The 12,893-nt window shown below is 47.0% G+C and overlaps 1 protein-coding gene across 12 annotated transcripts in view; it reads right to left on the reverse strand.

The window, feature by feature from the left end:
* Positions 1-12,893, reverse strand: part of LOC142580151 (uncharacterized) — a 750,235-nt gene that overhangs the window by 186,486 nt on the left and 550,856 nt on the right. For all 12 annotated transcript variants that reach the window (XR_012827590.1, XM_075690998.1, XM_075691004.1 and 9 more), the window contains one exon: positions 9,970-10,100. Coding sequence is in view for 11 of the 12 variants with exons in the window: in XM_075690998.1 (XP_075547113.1) it covers positions 9,970-10,100 (131 nt within the window). In the remaining variant the exon portion in view is untranslated. The remainder of the gene's footprint in view (positions 1-9,969; positions 10,101-12,893) is intronic.

The raw sequence follows: 12,893 nt of genomic DNA on the forward strand, positions 1-12,893 counted from the left end.
GACGCGACCGCGAGCATGAACCCCACCGACGGCCGTGAAAGAGAACAGCGCGCAGTTACGCAATTTCTCCCTCTCTCTTTTGGTGTGGAGGCGCGGACGCGGCGCAGAACAGCGTGGAGGCCGCGACTGGGCGCGAAGAGTTTGAAGCGGTGGCACTTTTGTTGCTTTTCCTCCTTTTCCGCGTGCCATCAGACAGAATGGCTGCTGTGCTTTGGGCCGCATTCTTTGTGTTAGATGTGGGTGATGGCGAAGGACCACCACCGGCGGCAGAAACACTGCATGCGCTCGAAGTTCTGAGGCGTGCTATGGCCGCAGATGAAATCGGCGACGACACGTGCACGCATTTTTATGAATTTGAACCAAGTCTGCTAATTGACCTTACAAAGAAAAAGAAGCAGAAGGGCATTAGAGACTTTTTCTTCAAGAAATAAATGCTTTTTATGTACGTGTGCCTGAGTGAGTTCACCTCTGACACCTTTAAATTTAGCTAGTTTTAATTGTTTCGATGTACACAAGGGAGGGGTAAGCAAAATGCACAGCGAATAAAATATCTTTGAAAAAACGGTAAAACTCATTGCCAATCGAGCCAAAGATTCTCAAATATGAATAAAAAGGAGATGCATACAGAATCAAATGTTTTCGAATATCAGTTATTTTTATCCACTGATAGCAAGCTCATTGGTATGAGGCCCGAACTTTGTCACAAGTGAGATTCTCTCTCAACAGCTGGTGTGTCAGCCTCAACTGTCATGACACACTCTCAGCCCATGCACGACGTTTCAGCGTTGCATTTCACTGCCTTACAGAGTTTATTTTGGTTTGGATGAAGGCAGCAGGCTTCCTTTCCTGTTCATTCCTCAATGCATAGGTCCTTTCTGTTCTCATCCTGCTTCCACCGCACGTTCGCCCCACGGACCATTTGAAGCATGCTCTTCGTCAGTCAACGTCCGATTTTTCGAACTCCCTAGAGGCCGCGAAATCGTCCGTAAAATCGGGCAGTTAAAAAAAATGGATGCATTTCTTTTACTGCTACTAAGGGCTCCATTCGCCACAGGCACATCTGAAAAGACCTGCCAGTACACTTATTAGGCATATCGGTGCTCGTACTGTGACATGAGATGGCGGGTAGACGCATGTATAATTAAGGAATACATACTATGTCCTGTGACAATTGCCCTTTCCACGCTTATGCTTCACCGCAAAACATTGCTGCATTGAGGCGAGGCTAACTTTCGGGACCCGCATTATGCAACGCGCCGTGTTTTCCGAGCTTCGAAGCCAATCGCGAGGGCCACAAAGGCGGAATCAGTGCCATTGCTGACAGCGGCGAATTCTTTCAATGAAAAACACGGCATCCAACGACAAGAAGCTTAATAGCGAACGTGGAAACAGCTAGGCCTAGCGTTTACTACGGTGGTGGCTACGGCTGCCAGCGGATTCGTGTGCGAGCGCTGGCTCGAGGCGGCGAAGTAATTAAGAACGGTGGCAGTGGTGGCTTTGATTAATGCCATTTTGTACCTGCGGTCCTGGCAAAAAGTCTGGAAAATCGGACGGCAAAGGGCTCTTGCGTCCGAAATTTCAGACGTTCTTATACACTGACTCTCCACGAGGTACGTGGTGGTGCCGCTATGCCATCTGAATTATCGGGCATCCGGAAAGTCGGCCAATGACTGTGCACTGGCAACTCTGACGGCGACACGGCGTCAAAAGACAATTCGTTACGATCCCTCCTTCATTCCCTTTGAATAAAATTACAGCTAATTTTCCCTGACAGAAGCACAAATTCCCTGAGTTTTCCCTGAGTATTTCCAGACTATTAAAAATCCCTGAGAATTCCCGGTTGGTAGACACCCTGGATAAGCAGCAAGCTCTGAGGAGTGAATTCCGTCTCATAAGCTTGCCCAATGTAACAATACCTCTCGTTCACTTGGGCTCAGCACAAATTGCAAGCAGTGGAGCGCATGGCTTCTGTACAACTGCCTCACTAAACCCTGGCTTCACGATAATTGATGCGAGCGCTCATTGACCCTCCCTATGCTGGAGCCATGCAGTATGCAAGAAAAGATTTTCTAAGCAGCTGCTGGCATCTTCTCTCGACGTCACCATGACGGAGTGACACTGCCATGAGGTGGTGGTGCAGGTCATAGCTTCTCTATCTATATGAGTGTGCCCCACTATTTAAGCAATTACAGTTGCTATGGTTGCTAATTCGACATGTTGTTGAAAACGATAAAGGTGACATTTCATGAACCATAAGGTCTTTCTTGCTGATGAAATGCTTATGCAAGTATTTCCCAATAAGTGGCCTGAATTAAGGGGGACAAGTTGATAAGAGCTATCCTTACCTATTTTTGAACCAAATTTGCCAAAGTTGGCATGCTTGTTTAGTTTCTTCTCCTGATTCTAAATATGCAATTATTTTTTTCCTGTAGGTTCATTATTTCATTACATAATTAAGAAGACAATGTATTTTCTTCTTACTGCAACAGACAAATAACTGCCACACAAAAATATACAAATGAGATGTGGATCACTTTTATGATTGGGTTAATGTTTCTTACTTTATGGTACACTAGACTCCAATGTTTTCACCATGTCCATGCATTGGTCACACAAAAAAACAAATTAAAAAAAATTTAAACACGAAAACTGAAAACTGCTTCCTATGTTGTGTGCTCTAAACATGTAGCTTCATGATGCAAAATGAATTATTATTCTATATATGATAGCTATTGATATATCACAGTAAATGTCTTGCTGGGTATGCAAAATTATTATTTAGAGAAGATAAAGAAAAACAAATGCCACTGCTATTGAAATAAATGTTCACATATTTTTTTTTCATCAGTATTAAAGGGACACTAAAGTGAAAAATGATTTCTTCTGCATAAGTAAATTACCGTTCTAAAACACCAAAAACACCACTCTTACAGCGATAAGACGTTTGGTAAGCCACAAAAAGCGCAAGAACGAAATACGGGTGGCGACGCCTACTTAAGTTCCCGCATCTGGGGGCTGTGAAGTCTTAGATTTTGATGGCATCTTCTAGGGCCTACTAATTATATATAGTGGTACAGATTGATTACATTGTGTTCTAAAGGAACCAAATATTAAACAGGCCAAGTTTCGGGAACTTTTATTCAGCCAACGCGGCCCAAATGCGAAAACATACTTTGGAATCCCTGACATCACGCTTATGTACCGGCGCTGGGGTTTCGGCGCGAAATTCAAATACTGATACTTGGACCTTCATTTTCTCATCTAATAATCAAACTATTTTTTTTAAATGACTGCCGGCAGGGTTCTTAAACAATGCTTCATTAGTCTAAACTGATTTATTGTTTCACTTTAGTGTCCCTTTAATGAAATTATCCCGTCTTCTTGGCATTTTTGTGCTGATTTCAAATATGTAATTAGTTTTGCTGTAGGTCAATAAGTTGCTAAAATAACTAACATTTCACTTCGATTGTTTAAGGGGAGGACATGGCTTACTGAGATAACTTCCGTTATTTTTGGATCAAATCTGATAAAACTGCATATGCTCATTCAATGCTTCGCGTTTGTATTAAATATCCAATCATATTTTGCATATACAAAGTAGCTGCCGAGATTACCAATAATTACTTTCTATTGTTCCTTGTCGATGCGATATCACCACAGACTGCACACGAGATCAATAACTTCAACCACAAAATATGTTGTTTATTGTCATTTACCAATTACCGGTGCTCCACATTTTGTGCAAAGCAACACTGTTCACAAGAAACGGTGTGCACGTTTGGCCGCCGCTTATGCACGGCAAATTCCGTGCCGACTCGGCATCGCTGCAGATTACACACGAGATAACTATGTCTATGATGAGACCGCAGTCACATTCACCTTTGCCCACTGCCGCACCGCAACTTGCGCTTTACACAAGATAGCAGAGCATTTATATAATCCAGGCTTACGATAACGAAGTGCGTCTCCATCGCATCCGAGCCAGCTGTGGCTGTATCAGCGTGAGCGAGAAAATCTGATTCTCACATGGTAGCTGGTGTGGAAGCAAAGCTTTGCAGTTTTTCTTAGCCTTCTTCACTTTCTCCAAATCATTGGGATGCAGTAGTTGTGCTGGAATGTTGCATGAACACCAGCCGCTGCCAGAATCGCTTTCATCTGCTAAGCCTATTCCGCTGTCATGGGGGGAGGCTTCAGCAGCACTCGGCACGGGTAGCAAAATATTGCCGGCATTTTCCAAAGCTACTGCATACTTTCTAAAGTTTAAAACCCCTCTTTTCTTTTTCTGTTTGCCAAATTTATGGGTTGCAGCAAGCTGAGTTTGACATTTCACGCCGAGTTCCGCACGCCCGAACGGATCAATGGCGAAAACCCACCAATGGCATGGCCTGCTTACGGCCACTTGTCTCAGTCGACGAATAGAATTGTGCATCCGGACAACTCTATCGCCCACTTTTTCTTGATAGCCATTCAGTGCACAGAGTAGCAGTGGTGCGAAAACTGAACAAGAAGAATGGCTCTTTCAAAGATGGCTGCGATCAGAAACTTAAAACGGCAACTGCACATCACGGAAAAAGGCCCTTTTTTTGCGCGTTTATCAGTAAAAATACAGCTCGCTGACGTGATATAAAATGCCATTATGACCAAAATGTTGGTCCATGATAGGTGAAAATTTCTGAGCTAATGCATCAGACACTGTAAAATCCAAAAACAATCTTTTTAAAAAAGTGATTTTTCTGCGACTTTTCGGTTCTTAAGACCTGTGGAAGTGATGCGAACAGTGCTTCACAGTCTGAAAACCATGGCAAAAAAGGTACAGAGTTTGCCTTTCTCTGTGCCTGGCTGGGCTGTGCCCACGTATTTCTGGGCCATCAAAGGAAAACCCACTGGTGGGAAGAAACAGGTGAGGCCGCACAACATGTGCGCTGCTGACGTCATGTGCAAAATTCCGCTCACAGGTGGACAGGTCGTTGTATCAATGATCGAGCATGGGAACAAGAGCGATCTGTTAAGAATAATGCTTTCTTGAATTTACCGGTGCATAGTTGGTCCTGTTCCTGTGAGCCAATTAATATTATTTGGCATTTGAATTCTGGGCAAGAGTGGAAATATGCTTGCAATAGAGTTCATATAAGTGTGCCATATTGGGCTTGGCAGCAGCAAGCCAGGCAGAATGCTGAGCAACCCTTTCTGCTTCGCAGCCGTCTTTCTTAGAGGGCAGCTTTCACCGACTGGCTGCTTTTCAACAAATGAGACAAGCAAGGAGTGCGCCCTAGAACCCAAAAGCGCGACACGTGCCAATGTGTGCATCGATGACGTGGTACCCTTCCCCTATGCCACAATGTCTGCATCATACCGGGCTTGAATGACATCATGTCAGGTGGACGCTTGTGGGGATACACTTCTCTCACACATTCCCTGATGTTGTTTTCCCTGCATGGCTCCTGTAATTCGGCTTTGCCGCGTGACTTTACGGTGGCGTGGTGATTGCAGAGCAGTACGAGAGGTGGCGTATGTGCTGTGATGCTAACGCCACCTAACGGCATGGTTAGTCAGGCGCGACAGGGCTGTTCCTCTTTGGCTCTGGGTGGGCAAGCCGTGCAGATGTTCCACGTATGCGCCAATCCGTGCTCCTGCGAGACCGCCTTGCTAGGCCTAGGATCGGAATGGACAAACTCGATCGTTCAAACATGTCACCGTTCGCATGACCATACATGCGAATGACCAGGCGATGGTGTCCAGCACGGGGCGAACATATCCAGTCTAAAATAAGACTAAATAGACTAAAATAACTACTGGAAACATACGAAAGCATCGCTGCAATCAACAGCTGGAACTCCAAAAACAAACTCCAGCATGTTTACTTCGCCTTAGAAGACACCGCCAGGACGTGGTTTGAGAACCGAGAATCAACCCTGACTACATGGGACCTGTTCAGCAACAGCTTCCTGCCAATGTTCACGAGCATCCTGCGCAAGGAGAGAGCCTAAGCTCTACTGGAAACCTGCATGCAGCTGCCAAACGAGAACATCACTATCTTTACAGAGGAGATGACTCGCCTCTTCCGACATACCGACCCAGACATATCAGAAGAGAAAAAAGTTTGCTTCCTGATGTGCGGTTTGAAGCTACAGCTTTTCGCCAGATTGATACGGAACTCGCCTAAGACCGTTGGCAAATTTATTTCTGAGGCCACAACTACTGAGAAGATGCTTGATATGCGAACAAGGCAATATTACTGCCAACCTCTGACTGCAAACTACACCAACGTTCAAGCACTCGGCAGCGAGGATCTGCGAGAGACCATCAGGGCGATCTTTCGCATGGAACTGCAGAAGCTCTTTCCAAGGTCACAGCCTCAAGTGGCCTCAATTTCTGACATCATCAAAGAAGAGGTTGAGTGGTTTCTTGGAGTTCCTGAGGTGCAACCACAATCACCGCAGCCCCAGCCGGAAGAGCTGACCTATGCCGCCGTCGCTCGCCGTCAAGGTTCCCCTCCACGACTGCGCCAGGGCCCTGTAACGCCGCAATTGTGTTGTCCACTGCCGCCGCCGCCAGCATGCCCACCCATCGCCTAGTGCAGCTACACGAGGAAGACGGACATTTGGCGCGTACCTGACTACCACCCGCTCTACTACCACAGTGGAGAAGCCGGCCATGTGTACTGCCGATGCCCATATCGCAACTTGAGACTGAGAAGGTTCGCCATCAACATGCCGCGTCCACAGCTTTGGGAGCGCCTATGTGACATTGCCGACTATCTTGCCGCCACACAGTGGAATTCTCGACAACCATACCGTTTGCCCTCACCAGGGCACCTGTCACCGCAACGCCAACCATACATTGGCCCAGCCTGGGGCCCGTCTGTGAGCCTATATCCGAAAAACTAGAAGCAGCAAATGAGGGAGGTGCGGTTGCGGTTCGTCGAACAACTGGCGCCGCTGAACAACCGCCGCCGCCGCTGAAAACGCCGAAAATCCTGTCTCGACGACATATCAACGAGACGCTGCCATCCTGACGAAGTCTGGAAGCAAAGAATACGCCGACGAAAGACGACCTCACAACACCACGTACCAGCCACAGGTCAATGCGATGCAGCTGCGATCCGGCACCACGACCTAACTGCGTAATCATCGACCTGAAGTCGAGGTTGATAACGCTATCCGAAGAGGAAACCACATTACCGGAGAGCTCTCGTAGCCTTGAGCATGCTCAAAGATTAAGTGAGTATGCCGCCTCGATCCAGCACTGTTATTTCCATCGGCAACGAAACACCCACTGACGTAGAAGGCGTCAACGAGGGTGACCAACATCTACTACTCGACCATGAAATTTGTGTCGCAAGAGGGATCGCTCGACTGCATGGAGGAAAAACGAAAGTGTTGCTGACAAACTTCAGCCAGGAGTTAAAGCACATCAACTAGGGCATGACAATTGCATACATCAAGGGAATTCTGGAAACCAGAAATTGGATTCTGCCGCATCTACCCAGACGACTGCAGTTCCTGAACCAGACTTTGATATAAATCCAAGTCTCCCCATGATTAAGCAGCAACAGCTTAGAAGTCTGCTTTGATGATACAAAGACTGCTTTTCGACGTCATCAAGGATTCGGCAAACACCAGTCGCAAAGCATTGCATAATAACTGAATGCCCGACCACTCCGCTAGAGCTCTTACCAAGTTTCGATGCGAGAATGTGACGCTATTAGGCAACAAGTCGACGAAATGCTGTGAGACATCATCCAGCCGTCGAAAAGCCCGTGGGCATGTCCTGTAGTCTTGGTGAAGAAAAGGGACGGTACCCTATGTTTCTGCATCAATTATCGTCGATCGACTGAACAAGATCACAAAAAAGGATATATACCCCCTCCCACGGATAGATGACGCATTGGATCGGCTCTGCAATGCTAAATACTTCTCATCGATGGACCTCAAGTCTGGCTACTGGCAAATAGAAGTCGACGAGAGAGATCGCGAAAAGACCACCTTCATCATGCCAGACGGCCTCTACGAGTTCAAGGTCACGCCATTCGGACTATGCTTGCCGCCTGCAACGTTCCAGCGCATCATGGACATGGTGTTAGCAGGATTGAAGTGGCAGACCTGTCTTGTTTACTTGGATGACGTCGTCCTCACCGTAAATTTCGACGATCACCTTAGGCGGCTTTCGACAGTACTAGAGGCCATCAAGTCATCAGGGCTCACTCTGAAGCCGGAAAAGTGTCGCTTGGCTTACGATGAGCTTCTATTCCTAGGCCACGTCCTCAGCAAATCTGGAGTATGCCCCGACCCGCAGAAGACAGCTGCCATCGCAAAGTTCCCGCCGCCAATCGACAAGAAGGCAGTGCGTAGGTTCCTTGGCATGTGTGCCTACTACAAGCACTTTGTAAAGGACTTTTCACGCATCTCTGAGCCGCTGAAACGTCTAACTAAATACGATGTTGAGCTCAAGCGGGAAACGCCGCAGGCGGATGCATTTCAACAACTCAAATGACCCATGTAGTCGCCGCTGGTACTTGCGCACTTCGATGAGGATGACGATACAGAAATCCATTCAGGCGGCAGTAGCCTAGGCCTCGGTGCTGTCCTAGTCCAGAGGAAAGATGGAATTGAATGGGGGATGGGGGATAGCTTACCGTATTTACACGATTGTAAGTCGACTCGAATAAGTCGACCCCCCCATATCGCGTGACCGAAAAAAAAAAAAAAAACCCGAGGGCGCATTCGATAACGAAAATTTATTAGTAGCTGACATGGTCACTGGACTACTCGTCTTCACTAGTGCTGTCATCATCGTTGCTGCGGTCCCACAGCGCGTCGTGGTCCAGCGAAATTTCAAATTTGGCAAACGACCGCACCAGGACATCTTGCAGAACAGCAGCCTACACCAAATGCACCCAACCACACGCAGCTGTCAGGGAGGCTCTTTTGACAGGTCCGGTTGGCGTAATTTCGCAGTCTTCTGCCGCCAGCCACTCGTACTCACGGTGGAGCAGAACCTTAAAATTAAGGCGAAGGTCCAGGCTTGTTTCATGACCACGTCACACTTCACTGGCAGGGACCGATCACGCATTTCAGCGACGCTGCCGCAAGCTTAGCCTACAGCTCCGCAAAGCGTCCAGACTTCGGCACGTGGGAAATTTCTCACCTGCCGCCACAGGGTGAAAATTTCGCTTCGCTGCAGTCGCCACTCTCGCACCACCCGCTTGGAAACATCGAAATTGCGGCCCGCTGCGCAGTGATTTGTTTCTTCGGCGTAAAGGATGGCAGCCCTCTTGAACGCTGCTGTGAACGAGTGCCAAAAGATTAGTGGGCCTGCTTAGTGACGACTGGGGAAGCATAGAAGTAGCACGTAGCCGGCAGTCAAGTGGAGCGCGTCAAAAAGTTGGTCAAACCAATGCCAATGCCTTTAAACAGAGAAAGAGAAACCCGCGAACGGTGTCTGCTCTTCCATGAACTACCGATACTCCCCGCAAGCGCCGCCGTTCTACTATTGACACCCCCCCCCCCCCCATGAGTGTTGCATGCACTGTAAGACTCTCAAAAATGTTGAAAAACCCTTCCGAAAAGCAAACAAACACGCGGGACATAGACCATAGACAGCCGACACTACAACCTTCGACAATGCTATGTCGGATAGAATAGACAGAACTATCAATAATATTTGAGAAATTTGTAATACATGCAGGCGCATCCTGCGCCAAGCGATAACGTTTAACTTTTGTTAGCCTGTGAAAAAGCAGTCACCAGAGAAAGATAAACAAGTATACATGTCAATATATTGTGACGTTATGTATAACCTTTCTAAGCAAATAGTAATTACAAATTAGTGTACATTAATCTTGAACGGGATAGCTTGAATAGTTTTTGGATAGGCGTAAAACTTTGCCATGACAGCGAGAAGTTGACAAAGATAAAAAAAAAAAAAAAAAGAGGCTGAAAAGGTAGAAACTGATTCATTTCAACAAACCTGTTGAGCTGCAGGGGTCCTAGGTCCCAGATCTGCAAGAGGCCCGGTTCAGACGTGGCCTCGGTCAGCGGGTGCTCTTGATCAGGGTCCGGGCAGCACGACAGTGCCACCCACTCGTGATGGGTTGGTTGCTGCACAGCCAGACCACCACTTTTGACTCCTCTAGCCTGTCTCAATGATAATGCTATGCTTTTTACAAGCAGGCAATATTAAAATCCATATAAAGCAATATCTGCTAAAGGCACTCATTTGAAAATGTATTTATTAATTTGAAATACTATTTTCGATGTATATACCAATTTAAGCTTTCTGTAGCAAAATGTAACAAAGTTAGTCTCAATCCCCTGATCCCCCTTTACTTCCTGTGGTTTACCACCTTTGGCCACACAACCGAAATTACAGCCCACTGTACACGACAATACCCGAGGCAGGCAGAAAAGTGAGCAACAAACAATGTTGTCACAGAACAGTCGCCTTTGAAATCATGCAGATCCCACGCACTGTGGGAATCAGTGTAAGCAAAGCTTTATTGAGCTGGCCAGATGAAACAGCGCATGCATCACGGTTAAAAACGCTGAGAATGATGAATGTGTTGCACATCATGGTTGTCAGCCATGGCAGCGTACCTTTGGTCGACTTGTTAGATAAGGAGACGGCTTTTTTGGATGGTTAAGATTTGGATGAGGTGGCGCCACTGTGCATTTGTTAAATAAGTGTGTTTCCTGAAAATCAAGTTGTTAAGTTAGCACATTGTGGTGTCATCTCCCTTCTGTCCTTGTTTGCTGGCGCTAAATATGCTTTCCAAATAAACATTCAGTTGTTAGTCCAGCGTGTGTTGTCGTCTCTTCCTATCCGTGTCGGAACGTTCCGCTGAAAATCAATTGTGCTTTGTGCAACCAACGAGCTCAGGCAAACACTATTCTGAAATCCTCAGCTTGTCATAAGAGAAGCACCATCAACTGAAACAAACTTTCTGAAATCGAAGCCCAAGCAGATCGACACGAAGTTCTATGCATATAATACCGGTGTCACACGACCACTTTTGACAGCGATCAAGCACGATCCGGATTTGAATTCACGACTGCGATTGGCTTCCTCGTACAGCTTGCGCAAAGGAGCCAATCCCGGCCGTGAAATTTGGGTCGGATCGGGCTTGATCGTGATCAAAAGTGCGCCCTGTGACACCCGTATTAGATGTACCCAATATCCTGCTTTTTCATGTCTCGTCAAGTGATGACCCAGCACCAACTCATCAATGTGTTTCAGGAGGGCGATGTGATTGCTGTGAGCAGGCATCCTCGAGAGATTATTTTCGGGGATACAATCACTTACATGCGATTACGTGTCTTGGCATCAGACGCGTTGGAGGCTTTCACTTCCGCAGTACAAGGTGTGGTTGGCCCAATGTGCATCCTGTGCTGAGTCGCGCAAAATCTTGCGAAAGCGATTGTATCCCTGAATGCAGCTGTACATCTTTTCAAGCTGCCAACGCATAAATGGGCTGACTATGCCGAGCGTGCGCTGGCCTAGCCTGGCGCTGCCATGCTGGTAGCTTGTTTACATTTATTTCACAGCCTGCTGCCCAGGCGTTCGATTTTGCAAACTTCGGGCAGCTTCAGGTTGTCTTGGGATCCCAGTTCACATGACTTCCTATCCGGACCGGAACTAGATGGCTGCCGCCTGGCTGCCAGAACTCCAAAAATTGAAGAGGCCCAATGATGACAAATCATGGAGAGGTAGGCAAGGAATGGGAATAATGTATGGTTCATCGGTTCATTCATTTTTAGCTGTCTATGCATCATTTTGATTAGCCGTTGCACTGGCACCACAGTTGAGCACAACCATTTTTTTGCCATGCAATGGCTACTGGTGGCAAGTGATAGTGGCAAGACGTTCGTTCGAACAGCTGCATGGGACCAAAGTTAGGGGGTTGATTATAATGAGAGGGGCAAAAAATCTTAATTTTGAAAGCAATGCGAAGGGTTTGTGCATTCATTACGGGAGTAAATGTTTCCTCTACGTTCTAAACACCTGCCACTACTCCTTCACGGGCAGCAGAATACACATGCTGTGAACTGCAGTAAGCTGTAAGTGAGCATCTGTTCTGTCCACTCCGTTTCTTCCTACCTGTATTTTCGCTCAACCACACTACATAATCTGAATGCCAAGTTGGTGCTTCCTCCGAACAAAAAAATAGAGTCGACTCGTTAATTTGACTCAGCTGATCTGATCTTTCAGTTAATTTGATCCTGACCAAAGGTCCCAGTTGGTGCCCATATATTTCTATGGGCCAAAACTTTAGTAATTTAAATCCTAAAATTGGCCCTCACCAGGTAGTTTGAAACTGACTGGCTGGCATGAATATTGTGGGGTCTCCCACGTGCTCTTGGGACAAAAGAACGACAACCCAGTAGTGAAAACAATCAAAAGGACATTTATTGCGCCTTTCATAAACTAATGCCTGCTAGCCGAATTACAACCTATATAACATGCCGATGGGCACGCGACAAATCGAAGTCCAACTCACCACAACCGGATAGTGAGTGAATGTGTTTAACCTCACGCTGGACACCAATGCCTAATCCTGCGCATGTACAGTCACGCGCGAGTGGTGGCATGTTCGAACGATCGTGTTTGTCGATCCCAGTGTGCCGGTCCAAACCTTTTCTTGGGACATGAAGCATGGATCGGTGCACATGCGGAACATCCGCCCCGCTTGCCAGCCCAAAAGCCCTTTTGCGCCCGAGATGGCGCTAGCAGTGCAACACTCGCATGGCCACCTCTCGCACTAATCGGCATGCCCACCACCAGCGGTGCTATGTAGAACGGCTATGCGAGCCATAAAATTACAACTGTCAAAATGGGCAGAAACAAATGATGTACAAGGGGGAACAACAGAATGCGTTCACACCAAGCAGACACTT

Source organism: Dermacentor variabilis, chromosome 4 (genome assembly GCF_050947875.1).
Source record: "Dermacentor variabilis isolate Ectoservices chromosome 4, ASM5094787v1, whole genome shotgun sequence".
NCBI classification, from domain to species: Eukaryota; Metazoa; Arthropoda; class Arachnida; order Ixodida; family Ixodidae; genus Dermacentor; species Dermacentor variabilis.